The sequence below is a fragment of the Camelus dromedarius genome, chromosome 14 (genome assembly GCF_036321535.1).
Source record: "Camelus dromedarius isolate mCamDro1 chromosome 14, mCamDro1.pat, whole genome shotgun sequence".
NCBI classification, from domain to species: domain Eukaryota; kingdom Metazoa; phylum Chordata; class Mammalia; order Artiodactyla; family Camelidae; genus Camelus; species Camelus dromedarius.
Genome location: NC_087449.1, coordinates 56,585,439 through 56,599,995, shown reverse-complemented (window position 1 = coordinate 56,599,995; position 14,557 = coordinate 56,585,439). Strand labels below are relative to the sequence as shown.

Below are 14,557 nucleotides of genomic sequence, written 5' to 3'. Positions count from 1 at the left end.
AGTAAATATGACAGGCACACAACGTACAATTGTAGCTCAAGTCCAGAGAGGCCATTTGGTAGCCATGGAAGGCATAACAGAAGAAGCAGGTATGAGAAACGTCTTGCAGGATAGGGAGGGGTGGGGTAGGCCTTCTAGATGGCGGAACAGTCTGTGCTAAAAGCACAAGCTGGAAAGCGTAAGGCAAGGCCCAGTCTAAGGGGTGACGGGTTCAGCTGCATCCTTCCTCTGGTAAAGGCAGGACACACCGTTGTCTCCTACAAAGACAGCCCAAGCTGGTAGCTCGGGTGGGTGCAGAGTGTCTTTTGGGTGAGGTATCTGTGTCTCATGCATCTGGGGTCACCCGCCTCTAGCCATCAGGCTGCCAGGTCATGCCACAGTGGCACTAGGTCCGGTTCAACCCACCTGCTACAGATCTGCCTGGATTTCCTTTCAGGGAGCCAGAATGAATTCACTGTTTACAGAAAGAAGCGGCTTGCCCGAGGTCACACAGCAAGATGCTGGTAATAGCTGTTCCGCCCAGCTGGCTGACCCAGCCCTCTTCAGCCTCTGAATGGTCCTTCTCTTCCGAGAGAAGCCACCCCCCAGGCCAGCTTGGACAGCCAGGTACCCCTGGAGTCCCAATCCCCTCAGCTCCAGCTCTCTCCTGAGGCCTGCTGGCTGACCTCTACGTCTGGGGGAGCTGAAACCAGCCTGGCCTTGAGCCCAAGAATGCACCAGCCCACGTTCCTGCATACTTTGGTCACCCACTCACCCGCTTCCTGTCCCTTCAGGAGTTTCCAGGTATCAAAGCCCCAGGTATGAAGGCCCACAGGTGAGGGGCTGTTTCCAGACCAGTTCCCAGGAGTGAGCCCAGGGGGAGGGGAAGCCAGGATAGGTCTTGTGAGGAAGCTCTTGGTCAGTACGACAGGAGGTGACTCCAGCTGCTGTGTTCATTGGGCCTGGGCCAGGTCTCACCCAGCCTGGAGAACTCAGTCATGCAGCCACGGGGGAAAGGAGGTTGGCAAACTGTATTTCTGGGCTGCTCTGTGACCTCAGTGTGTACAGCTGAGAAAAAATACAGGTCTGAGGACCCACTGTTCTGGGGCTGAATCCCAGCTCTACCACTTCCTAGGAAATACGTTTCCTTTGTATGTAAGAGTCTCATCTAGAAAATGGGCAGATACAGCCTATTCCATAATTTAAATAAAATAATACAAGTAAACAACCCAGCATGGTTATGGATATGCCCTGTACCCCCTTCCCTGATAACAGGGTCCATCAGTGCTTCTACAGGAAATAAAATAAGCAATAATTACTCTTTCTTCAGTCATCCAATTAACCCTTAGAACAATCCTACCAGTGCTCTGAGTGAGTTTCCACTTTAGAGGGGAAGAGCTGATGCCCAGAGAGGCTCCTCAGCCTCTCTGCAGTCACACAGCCTGCAGGGAGAGGTCTGGGCTGGAACTCACCTTCCACCACCGGGAAGGGCAGCTCTGTTATGCTGAGCACCTATTAGGTGCTAGGCTCTGTGCTAAGCACTCTGACCCATCACATGTGAGACCATTCCACAGTAACCTTGAGTGTCAGGTGGCATCATTATCTCCATTTTACAGATAGTGAAGCTAAGCTGGAGAGAAGCCAGGTCGCTTTTCCAAGGTCACACGTGGTGAGCTAGCATGCCTGGGCTCCTGATAACCACCAGGCTGTGGCCCCAGGGCCAGGGGCTTGAATGCAGAGTTCTGGCTGTTCCATGTCCAGCTCAGTGCAGCTCCCCCACCACACCTTGACCCTCAGGGACAGTGTGGATGTAAGGCCAGAGCCCAGAACTGAGGCCACTCCTCGCAGGCCCTGCCACCTGGGGAGAGGGACAGGAGGATGGACTTGTCCTGGCCTACACCCAAGGTCCTCCTGAAAAGACCCAGCCCCAGAACCAGCAGGATCAGGACCCACGGGCACCCTATAAAAGGGCTGCTTCTGGGCCTGACTGGGAGTTAGAGGGCCCAACGCCTTGCTTCCCATCCCCTCTCAGTGCTAACTGCCCCTGGGCTGGAGCCCCTCTCCATTCTGTACTGGCAGGGTGTCTGTGGCAAAGTTACTTAACTTCTCTCAGTTTCCTCATCTGTAAAATGGGAACCACTGTTCCTCAGTCCCAGTGTAGCTGTGAGGATTAAGGAGGCAGCGGATATAAAGAGCCTGGTACAGAGCAGGGTGGGGAGCAGACACTCAACAAGTGTCAGCCTCTTTCTCTTGGGCTCTCAATGCTCTCTGCTTCCTGCAGGACGTCTCCAACAAGATGGGCAGGGAGCCGTACCGCCCCTTGAACCTGGAGGAGGTGGTGTGGGACAGGGAAAGGACACGTGACCAGGAGTCAGGCAGCCCCAGCTCTGCCACCTCCTAGCCTGTCTCGAGGAGTTCTCGGGACTTCAGTTTCCTTATCTGTCAAGTGGGGTGAGCAATACCTTCCTAGCTCCTACCCCACAGGGTCAAGTAAGATGGAATCTACAAAAGAGCTCTGTAAACTGACAAGTGCCGGGCAAAGGTCAAAGGTGATAATAAGAACAGTGACACCAACACAGACAGCAGCCTCCATAATATGGCCGGCCTAGGCACAGCACTTTAAAGATATTTTCCCATTTAATTTTCATAACCTGGAGGAGGCCTGGTTCTCACTGTACTTACTGATGAGAGAAGAAGCCCAGAAAGGTTATGTAACTGACCCAAGATCACACAGTTCATGGCAGAGCCAGGACTTGAACCCAGGTCCTGGTGACCAAAGCAGGGACACCAGCCCATCTTGTTGTCCTGCCTGGACTACCCTCCTGCTTCGGTTGATGGTCCCAGCTTAGCCCCTGTGTCTTTAGGTGCTAGGGAAGGGACATCCCTGAGTTCCAGTCTGGCTACCACAGACAGATTTGCTGAAATGAAAGTCTCGGTCTCCTACCAAAGGCACCTGGATGGCATAAAGCCGGCAGGGGACTTTGCTGTTCCTGACGTATGGAGTTCCCTCGGCCCCACTGCCACCCACCACCCTGCTCTGACCCCCAGGAGGACAAGCAGGGGCTGCCGAGGAGCCCACCCAGGAGCTGCTGGGGGCCAAGGAGAAGCTGCGGGTGGGTGTCACCCTGCAGCAGCCATGACCCCTGGGGCTGAGACGGGAAAGAAAGGAAAAGTCTCCTTAACCTGGTTTGCTTATTCCTACTTTCTTCTAAAAGACACAGTTGCCTGGAATTCATGATCATCAAATTAGACTCTTTACCTGTCTCATAGGAAGGTTTCTGTCCCTTTGAGAAGATCTGTCCCCTTTCGGTGTCTTCTTCAATTTATCTACTTTGAGTATTATGAGAGTTTTTTAAAAACTTAATTTAATAAGTATTTGTTGCATCTAAGTCCTGCCATTGATGGATTAACTGACTGGCTTTTCATGATTTAGCCTCTCCCGGCATTTAGGGTCCGAGGATGGGGCGGGGGTCAGCTAGGAAGCAGGGGTGGCGAGGGTCTTGGCTCTAAGGGGTTTAAGTCAGAACGTTTAGAGGTTACAGCACAGGGCGTTTTGACTGCCCGTGGAGGAGCACCCCAACGGGCAGACGGTAATTCAACAGACATGTAACCAGGGCTACAGCTGCAAACAAGACAGACGTGGGATTCTAATCTGAGGATAAAACCACCAACGCCAAGGTCAGCTAGAGGTGCTGAAGGCCTAACAAGGTATAAAGAGAAGAACTTTGGCTAGACGGCGTATCATGCAAGCCTGAGAACCATGAGGCTAAGGAAGGCAATGCCTACGATGAATAACGTGCAGATAAACCACTGTTAAAACTTTTATCAGCTCACAACCTTAAAATCCAATCTAGTGTGTTCAGCCTTGATTCCTTTTGCTCACAACTTGTAAAACTCACAGGCAATACTGATCCAAAACTAAGCCGCAGCTTGAAGCCACAAAAGCCACAATTAAAGCTACCAGTTCCTGTGCACCTACTATGTGCCACACATACCACACTAATGCTTCACGTGCATGTGCTCGAGTTCTGGAAACTCTGCCGTTTGGGTGTTATTACTCCTGTTTTTATAGATGAAGAAAGTGAGGCTCAGAGATAAGCACCTTCCTCAGGCTCACATGATGAGTGATGGGGCAGACATTCCAACCCAGTCTCACTCTTTTCCTATCTCATAGGAAAGCCTTTCATCTCCCCATTCTGCCAAGGTCTTCCTCTCACCGGGCCTGGCCAGGCAGGTCCAGCAGACAGCCCTCCCCTGCAGCCCATCCACTGGTCCCCTGCTGCCCATCCACTGGTCCCCTGCTGAGTGCTTACCGAGGAGGTGCTTGATGATGGCTTGGTTGTGTTCCCAGAGGTTGCTGAAGGTCCCCCAGCGCGAGTGGCCATCAGGCACTGGGTTGGCTTTGATCCAGCCACCGCAGGCGTAGGTGAAGAAGTCCTGGCAGGGGTCCACCGTGGGGTCCATGGAACTCAAGATGGAGCTGGTCACTGATATGCAGGCCTCACTTAGGCACACCGGTGGGGTTCCTGGCAGGGGTCAAGGACAAGAGGCCAGTGAAGGGTTAGCAGGGAGGAGGCTATGGGAATACAGTGCAGGTGGCCTGGGACCCTGGGGTGCCACACCCCACCCCAGCCCTGACCAGATTGGGAACTGGACAATCACTAGACCACTACAGAGAAAAGATTTCTGTAAACTCATGATCTCCTCGCTTATAAATTAGACTTCTGTCTAGCTGTCTGAAATCTTGTCTATGGCTTTAAAAAGTACTCAGAACCAAGGTGTTTTTTTAAATCAGTCCTTCCTTCCACAAATATTCATTGATTTTTTTTTATTATTATTATTTCCTGGTGCTCAACAAATTCATTCACTCATTCATGCATTCATTTATTTAACAAAATAATTACTATCTTCCAGATTCTTTGCTGAGTGCAGTGTGTGTGTGTGTGTGTGTGTGCGTGTGTGCGTGTGTGGTGAGAGATATAAAAGGCACAGACTTTTCCTTCAAGAGCTAATAATTTAGTTGGGGATACAAACATCATACAAGAAAAATGAAAAGACGACATTAGGAGAAACGTCCATCATTTATTCTACAAGCATACACTGAGGATATTTAGTTCCTGCCAAGAGGGTGATACAGACAATATGGTGCCGGGACTTAGGGAGAACAAGAGACTATTAGGAATAGAAGGAAACTATGAAAAATCATTCCCACTGAGTACAAGGCAGGAAAATCACTGAATCTTCAAAAAAATAAAAATGAAACCACCTTAAGAGATCATTTTGCTTAAGGCCATTTTTACATATGGGGAAACTGAGGCCCAGAGAGGCTAGGTACCCTGTCCAATAGCCAGTGGGATCTGAACTGAACCTCACCCTCTCTCCCCTGTGCCTGCTAAGGGCCTGGAGGGAGCTCTTCCGGTGATGACTGGCCGCCAGTGGCAGCAGGCAGGGCAGCCCCACCTGCCAGATGCCAGCATGAGGAGTGGCGGTTGGTGCAGGTGGGCAGTGGGAAGGCTGCCAAATCCTACAAGTGCCCCTGAAACACACAATGAGCAGGGAAATCAGCTTCCTCTGGGCTGGTTCTCTTAGGCTGTGGGGCAGAGGTGGGAAGACTGAAGGCCAGAGGCAAAAGGAGGGGCCAGACTCCTGCTGTGAGGCTGAGGGGTAGGCTCAAGCACATGAACTCAACTGTGGGCAACCTTAGCCATGGCCTAGTCCGAGGTGGCAAGGTGCACCTGCCCACAGGAGATGGAGGCTTGTGACTAAGAACACAGGCCCAGCGGAACAAGCAGACCAACAACAAGAGGGGTTGTTTACTGATAGGGGTGCAGCACCCCTGCTCAAAGATGAGGAAACTGAAGCTCTGAGCAAGTGAACGGAGCAAGGCCACTTTGCTGCGTGGGAGAGCCCAGGCTGAACCCACTCCATGCTGCTTCGGCAACTCCAAGGCTGGGCTTTCCTTGCGTTCCCTCACCACCCCTGGGCTGGACACCGGGGCTGCTGCGGCCCTCCTGGCACATTTGGTTTCCCCACTGCAGGGGGAGGAGTGCGGCAGGGCAGGCGTCGGAGGCTCCTTCTTAAGCCTGGGTTCTAAGAGGGTTCTTTGCCTCTGGCCTTACGCAAGTGAGCTCATCCCTCTGAGCCTCATGGTTTCTCCATCTAGACTGGAGGGAGAACAGTAGGACCAATTTCACGGTGATGAAACAACCTCACGACTGGGCAGGGGCCCAGCTCCCTGGAGTCTTAGGGTCCGATGTTCCCAGGCCAATCCTGAGAGAGCAGAAGAGAATGAACATGCTGGCAGGGGTGGTCTTCGCCTCACTCAGAAACATAGTGCCAGCCAGGGCTGGGTGGCCTGTGGGCTTATTAATATCAGATGACAAACACAAAGTCGTGAAGGCTGACAAAGGGCTCAGAGGGGCTGCACAACAGCACAAAAAATCAGGGTGACTGTATTTTGAGGTTATTACTTGTTTTGAGATGATTATACAACAAAAATTACTGAGCCATTAGACACGAAAACAGAGAACGGAAATGGTGGGAGCCTGAGACCCTATTAAATCACTCTAGATGAGCTCTTAGGGTTGCAGGCCCCACTTCCTAACTTAGGGAATGTACTAGAATCTTTATGGGGGGAAGAGAATTTCTGAGTAGTCTGAAAAAGCCTATTCACTATTATGATATAACTTCATATTTGGAAAAGGAAAAGAATACCTATTGTTTTTATACAACAAACTACAGGAAGTAAAGCTTGCTGAAATCTTGGGTGGTGGGAAAACCCAGAGTACAGCTGGCTGTAAGAGGGTGATCCTCGGGGAGCAAGACACAGCAGAATCTGTGTGTGTGTGTGTGTGTGTGTGTGTGTGTGTGTGTGTGTGTGTGTGTGTGTGTGTGTGTGTGTGTGTGTGTGTGTGTGTGTGTGTGTGTGTGCGCGCGCGCGCGTGCGTGTGCGTGCATGCTTATGTGTGTGTCCGAGAGAGACACACACAGAGAGAGACTGATTCTTCTAGTTATCACAGGGGGACTTGGTTTCAAATTAAGAAACCAGTCCCCAGGAATTAGTCTGAGAGGTCTGAGTACTTCACCGAGCACATACTCTGTCTGCACAGGACGAGGTCCCCAGATGGTACTTAAGCAACAATTGCTTGATTATTTGACTAATTATTGGTCTGTAGATCCTTTCCCAACTATTCTTGGCCCAGCAGGTACCTAATGTATATTTGATTAATTAATTCATAGTTCACAGACACTTGTTCGGACAGTGCCTGGCCTTGACACTACATAAGTCATGCAGAATATTTTCTGGACAATTTATTGTTTGTTTTTCTGCCACTGTTTGCAAAGCATCTGCAAGTTCCTGTAAAGGAGGCACAGCAGGAAAGTGGTATTTAAGTGCCCAGACATAACTTAAAGGTGAGTTCTTTCAGAGTCATCAGAGTTTGCTTTGACTGGCCCGATGTTTGCTCAGAGGTGGCCAATGCCGCACCTGCTGCTGGGTAATGAGGTTACTGTCATTATCTGGGGTGACCACGGCTTTCCCAGGCGCAGGTCCAGGCAGTTGATAAAGACTGATAAAGACACATGGGTTGGCTCAAGGGTCACCTGATCCCCAGCCCAGCTCCACCCTAGAGGAAGAGTTCCTCTCAGCCAGGTCCAGGCTGGGAAAAACCTTCTGAGGCCCTGCGAGGGCTGGGATAGAGAAAGAAGCGAGATTCCTCCCTGTGGGCTCCCTCTGGCAATGACAGAAGTATTGGGGCCCGATCACTAGGAGCCAGCCCTTGGGAGCTCCCTTCTGGTTTCTGGTGGAGAAACATCCTGGGAACGCCTAGGGGCAATCTCAGGGTGATGCTGCCTGCTGGAGTCTCACCTACTCCCCAGGCACAGCGCCAAGAGCTGGGCAGACGAGGCTGGCTACGTCTACACTGCCCGGCAGGGTCTTCTGAACTGAAGCTGATTTAGGATGAAGCAAGATGGCGGCTGCAGGATAAGAGTCATCAGTAAAGGCTATTTTCAGCTTAGTCCTCCTTCCTGTTCTCTGTTCATTCAGTCATTTATTTACTCACTTTGCAAAGTATGTGCACAACTATGGCACGCAGGAATTAAGCTAAGCTTATAGGGTTAAGGGCCTGATAATCATCAATCAATCAATCAGATATGCGTTGTACCGGCGGTGCTAGGCACATGTGGTGAAACATCTACAAACCATTAGAGTTAAATAATTAAGCACTTGCTTCTCAGGTACCGTCTAGGTGCCTGAAATAGAGTAAGCACTCATCAAATGTTTATGGAGTGAAAAATGAATGAATGAATGAGTAAATGATACAGGAGGGATGTAAGGATGACTCAGATGGAGTCCTACCCTCTCTCCAGGCCCCCAAAGCCCTTCCCCATCCCAGTCCAGCATGGCCACCCACTCAGGTCAGCAAATTCACAGTGGAGAAGGTTCAACAAAGCCTGGGGTTGGTGTTCCCAGATCCTGTGAAGGTTCACCATTGCTCTGATGGGTTAAGTGCCAGGTGACCAAGTCGATGGGGTTAAACTCTGAGCAAAGCCCCAGAGGCTGCTCAACCAGCTGGACTACTGCCACCAGAAAGCTGGATGTTGGACACAGGGGAGCGAGAGATCCTGGAATTGTCTGGACTCCCATTCTTAGTTTTAACTTGGATCTGCCCTTCGCACTTCCGTGAGAGCTTACTGAGCATAGACTCTGTGTGAGGCACTTGCAACACACACTCAGCCAGACACAGAGAACCAGCCTCAGATCCCTGACCGCAGGATCAGAGTGGGGTCGGATCACGCTGCTATACAAGGTAGGACAGAGGTACACAAAGGCCCCCTGGATCACAGAAGGACAGCTTTTCTGGGGTCACTAACACACATTGGGGTGTACCATGAATAACAAAAGGAGGCAAAGTCTGAGATCTGGGGCCTGCTAGCTGGCGGCTGAATTCCAGCTGCCCCTCTCCCTCCCGCACTAGCCGCATAACCTTGGGCACGTCACTGAGTCTCGCTGCCTCAGTTTCCTCATGTTGAAAATGGGGCCAGAAGCAACCACACCTCGCAGGGTTGCTGTGAGGAGGAAATGAGATTACATCTGTACAGGAGAGGTGCGGTATTTGGTACATGGAAAGTATTCGGTAGACGGAAGCCATTATTGCTATTTTGTTGGAACTGTGGATGGTGGACGATGCCAGTCTGTGTCCAACTAGCCCACATCTGAACAATAATAGCACCTGGAGCTAAGGTTAGAGCAGTCCTATTTGGCACCAGGTATGTGATATACAGTAACTCTAGTCCTTAGAGACATCCCCAAACTGGGCACTGTTTTCTCCATTTAAAGCAGAGAAGACACAGGTTCAGAGCGCTGAAGTGACTTGTCCAAGGTGACACGCACAATACGTTGCCAGGCCAGGATTTGGACTCATGTCATTCTGATCCCAAAACCTTTCCACCGCCCATCCGCCCACCTCCCAGGTCTCATTCTGTCCTGGTAAACCTCAGCCCTCCAGACCTTGCTCTCTCCTGGGCCCGGCTTGATTGGGGAAGCCCCTTACACAAGTGGACAGGGCCAGGGCAGGAATGAGTGAAGCCCACGATGCGCCCACGAGGCACCTACTTGTCTGGTACTGGACGCCCAGAGCTGCCAAACAGGCTACCAGTCCTGCCGCCAGAAGCACCACCAGCACCACCAGCCGCTTCTCCACCTGGGTCCGTGCAGCCCAGCACCTCTGGCCACTTCGGGGGCTTCGGAAGTTCACCTGCAGGGAAGGAGGCAGGAGGGGCGGGGAGGATGTGAGCCATGGGCGCCCCCTGCCCAGGAGGAGGGGGCTCCGTGGCAGGCCCCAGCCTCGGGGAGACATCCGGGCTGCGCTCCTGCCTCAGGGGTGGTCCGGTTCCCACGGAATCAATCCTAATCCAGGAAGAGAACCGCCACTCTGCTCAGCAGCTCAGATTTGCTCCTAAACATCAGAGTCAAGAAGCTCAACCCAGCCGGCCTTGTGTTTTTTGTGTCACCCGATACGGGTATAAGAAAAAAAAAAAAAGATCAGCTTTTCCCTGTTTCTCCAGTAAGGAGTTCAAAAGAGAACAGGATGTTTGGACTCGCAGGCATCCAGTGAGCATCCAGCTGGGCTCTCCTCCGAGCCCCCGCTTCAACAGGGCTGGGGTGGAACCACCACCAGGATGACACAGCCACAGCTCACACTTCCCAGGGACACAGACATCCTTAGCTGATGAAACCTTCACAATCTCATGAGGGCCGTGCTCTTAGTTTCTTTTTACAAATGAGGAAACCAAAGTCCAGAGAGGTTGAGATCCTTGCCTCTCATCACACATCTAAAGGGTAGAGCTCGGATTCGAGCCCAAGTGTATTGATTCCAGAGCCCACCCAGGGGTCAGAGATGAGAATCTTGGGAGATGTCAGGGGAGAGACAATGGAGAAATAGCTCTATTTGGGCAGGTCCTCAAAGGGAGGGAAAAATATCCCCAGTCTAACAGTCCAGCTAAACAGGAAAGGAGGCACAATGAGAGGAAGTGGAGGGCGTGACAGGGCCTTGCAGGCTGAGGAGGGACACACCAGCCAACAGCATTCAGAGGCCTCAGCCTGGCCCTCACACCCAAGGCCAGCTGGGGGCTCCCCTCTGTTCCACGGGGTGCTTCCTGCGAAAGCCAGGGCCACAGGACAGGAAGGGTCCCCTGAAGGTGGGGTCCAGTTCAGTGACATTGCGGCCACGTGCCAACAGTTGAGCACGAACTCAGGACCACGTTGGAAGATGGACCCTCTCGCTTTCAGCTGCTCACTGCCCAGCAGGGAGGCCGATAAAGAAACAGACTGGGGTGGGCAGGGGTTCAGTCAGGGAGGGCTTCCTAGAGGTGTGGGTGCCTGGGCTGGGTCTTGAAGATTAAGTAGCAGCTGGCCAGGTGAACAGGGAGGGGATGGGGAAGGGGAAGTGGGGCACGCCCTGGGTGTTAAGGGGCACCGTAAGCCAGTTTAAAGACCAGGCATCTCTTCCTGAGGGCTGGAGTGACATCATTAGATTTACTCTTTGGAAAAGCCAAGGTGGAGGGAGCAAAGCTTGGAGGGCATGGAGGCAGGGAGACCTACACAGCCTGCCAGGAGGTGGGGAGAGGTGGGGGCTGCCTGGGGAGAGGAGCAGACCCAGCCTCTGACCTGCAAGTGCCCCCCCCCAACAGCTGAGGGGGTGGCCGCCTCTGAGAGCCAGGTCACGGCCCTCAGGGGGCCTCACAATGGCACTTGGGGATCTGAGACTGGTCACCTTCAGGAAGGGCACTGACGGGCCTCATGGTCAGCCCTGGGTGTTTTCTGAACAGGAAATGACTGGGGATTGCTGCACTAGAGAAAAAGGAAGACAAGAACTTTTTGTGGGGGGAAGAAAAAGGGTTCTAAAACGGAGAAAAGGAACCTGAGGCCTGGTGACAATTCTGTGGAGGTCCAGGAGGCTCGGACACTGAAGCAGTTGTGTCAGGAAGAGGGAGGGGTGCCGCCTCCTGAAATCCCTTAAGAACCCACTTTAAAATGTGGGAAACAAAGACTCTGACCATGCTACTGCCATTAAGTGACAACTGGGAGCTGGGCGGGCCCGGCGCATAGATAGCCTGGGACGATGCTAACACGGTCCCAGCGTTGGACGTTTACAAAGTGCTTTTTCAGAGGCATGAATTCTCTCAGGCAGTTGACCTTGGGCACTGGAATGAATTCAGGGGGGCCCCAAAGGATCTGAAGCAGATGCTGCTTGTGTGGGGACATGGCCACCTAGTCTCACTCTTCCAGCTGTCCTGCTCCTGAACTAGTCTCACCCTCTGCCTCCTCCTCTAGGCCTCTCATTATCCAGGCTCAGCTCATCGGGGGAGAGGGGTGAAAAGCTAAGCCGAGGAGAGACCTTGGTTGACGAGGCACCCACTGCTCCTGGAGGCCAGGAGCACAGCTGTCATGGCTGGGAAGCAGGAAACTCTCTCTTCTGTGGACAGAGGTTGGGGAACCAGAGGAGGTGAAAGGGAGGGAAAGAAGAAATAAAAGGGGGAAGATGAAACAACAGAGGGAGGGGAGGAAAAAAGTAACAATTAATGGCAGCTAATGTTTAAGTGTTTTCTGTGTGTCCAGCATTGTGTTAATTCTATTCTGTTGCTAGAGGATGCTACTCTGTCTTCACAACATCCCTAAGAGTGGGTATGAGTATTGGTGGCAGAAGAAACACAGGAAGTGGGGGTGAGAGGGAGAGAGAGCTGAGAAAACCCGCAGCCTCAGCCCAATGGCCGTGCTGCCCCCCAGAAGCAGAAAGTCGAGCTGAGCCTCACTGTTTAATGTCAAGCAAACAGAGGGTGTTCACCGCAAAATTTAATTAGGATTAAGCCAGGATTAAATTAAAAATTCATAGTTCCAGGCAGAAATGGCAAATGGAATTTGAAAATAGGGTTTTTAGCCTTTGTTTTGTTTTCTTTGCACGACTTGTACTGCCAGGCTGAGGGGTCTCGTAGTTTCTGGTCAAGCCTCGTCTCTGAGGGCTGAAGAAAAGCAGAGCCATCCCCTGGGGGCAGGAGGAGTTGCTGGGAGGCATGTGCTGGGACCAAGAGGCCTTTCCAGGAGAGGCCGTCCAATTCCTGGGTGTGGTGAGCAGGGCTGGGGCTGCGGGTCCGAGCTGCTGTCTGGCTCGGTGAGTCCCTTCTCCTCTCTGAGCCCGTCTTGTCCTTGTTCTTCCTCCTTCAGAGCCTGCCTTTTAGAAATGAGGGCAGGTTGATCACAAGAGAAGGGTCTGCAGCAACTTGGAGGGTCGGAGGATTAGTGTCCCCAGAGAGGTAACTGGGAGGTGGCATCGGCCAAGGAGCAGATCTGATGCCTGGAAGATGGAGTTAACTTGTGAATGCTCAGCTCACCGGCTGGCTTAGTTATCGTATGGACTGTTGTGTGAGGCAGAGAGAGAAAGGGACAGAAGGGAAAGGATGCCCTCAAAAGTGAGGTGGCGAGAGAGACTGAGAAGGAAATAGACAGAGCTGGAGAATGAGAAAGAGAGAAACAGTCAAGCTGTCCAGCCCAGGAGTTCCCAGGGTTTCCACCGCCAAGGGAACAAAGCCCTAATGAGGGATAAATATTCGGTTACAGAAGTGAGGGCCTGGCTCACCTAGGCTTACGGCAAGAACAAGGCAAGAACAAGTTCTGCCGGCGAGGACGGGACACCGCCGCCTGGGGCCCCGGAGACAAGCCAGTAGCAGAAGGTGTGGGGAGCCTGGTTTTCAAAGGAAGCAGGGGGTCTGGAGGGAAGGCAGAGTCTCCTCCTGAGCCATTGCCAGGTCCCCCAGTGACCTGGGCTGCGTGGAGCCATGAACAGGAGTCAGTCTGGCCAAGGGTTTGGCGAGGAGCCTACCCCCTGTTGCCCAAAGACCAGACCACCGTTTGATGGCTGGCAGGGAGACCAGGCTGCCTGCCTGCCTGCCTCAGAGTCAGCCTTTCAGAGTACACAGACCATGACAGCCTGGCCCTGCGTGATATCCTGTCTTCGTCAGGGTGTTAGGCTGGGGAAGTTTCTAGTACGGTTTCCATGGGGCAGACTTTTGGCTGAGGCCACTGGGGCCAGGCCAGAGTGAAACTAGAATGCTTCCTTGTCCTCCCCACCTCCTCCCTGAGCCCCACCTGCCCCTCTGTGCCCCTGCCTGATTCTCCTCCAATGACTGAAAAGAGCTTAAAGTAGTACCTGTTGTAGGTGAGGGGTCACCTTGCAACTAAATGGGAATCAAGTCTACTAGTTAGAAGCAGCACTTTCCTGCACTCTTTGCTCCCCAGAACACCCAGCTGCCGATGACCCAATGGCACGGGAGAAAGGGCACAAACCTGAGAAGTCAAAGGTCAGTCTTGACTTTATCAAGACCCTGTATGTGTTGCTAGGCAGCCTCTAGGCCTCAGTCTCTTTTTTAAAAAAAATTTTTCCTTCTGGTTTCACTGAGATATAATTGACATACAGCACTGTACATATTTAGCAGGGGACAATTAGGTTTTATGGATTTATTCATATGGAGGTACTGGGGATTGAACCCAGGACCTTGTGCTTGCTAGGCTCCTACTCTACCACTGAGCTATATACCCTCTCCCCACTCCCCCCAAGTCTCCCATTTTTTAAATGAAGAAGCTGGATTAGGGGCCAGGTCTGACCATCTCAGATCCTAGAACAACTCTAAGGCCAAAAGTATAAGGCTCTAATAGGTGGCTGGAGTTGAAAGGGTCTCCTGGTAAAGCAGAGAGATCTTTTTAAAATACTAAGTGGGACTGTCCCTGAAATTGCCTGCAAAAGACAGCTCTGTGCATGGCGAGGGGAAAAAATGAGAAAACCACTGCTAAGAATTAAGTATCTCAGCTTTCCTTTTTCTTGCAAAAATTAATTTTTAGGAGTAACTGGGTGAGTTTCAAAGGTTCTGGTAAACAGTTGTGGCCTTTTGCTCCTCAGTTTAGGCTGTAGGTGTAACTTTAGCTATTGCCTTTTGAGCCATTGAAATGGTATGTACTGGGACGTGGGGAGACCAGGCAGCCGGTTTGAGCAGAACAGACGCAAAGCTATTATATTTAGGGCAT

At 52.0% G+C, this 14,557-nt stretch overlaps 1 protein-coding gene across 3 annotated transcripts in view; it reads right to left on the bottom strand.

Moving 5' to 3' along the window:
* ECE1 (endothelin converting enzyme 1) overlaps positions 1-14,557 on the bottom strand; it is a 103,773-nt gene that overhangs the window by 31,723 nt on the left and 57,493 nt on the right. For all 3 annotated transcript variants that reach the window (XM_031464279.2, XM_064493954.1, XM_031464278.2), the window contains exons 3-4: positions 9,596-9,737; positions 4,293-4,505 (exon numbers count right to left, since the gene is read on the bottom strand). In XM_031464279.2, the coding sequence (XP_031320139.1) occupies positions 4,293-4,505; positions 9,596-9,737 (355 nt within the window). The remainder of the gene's footprint in view (positions 1-4,292; positions 4,506-9,595; positions 9,738-14,557) is intronic.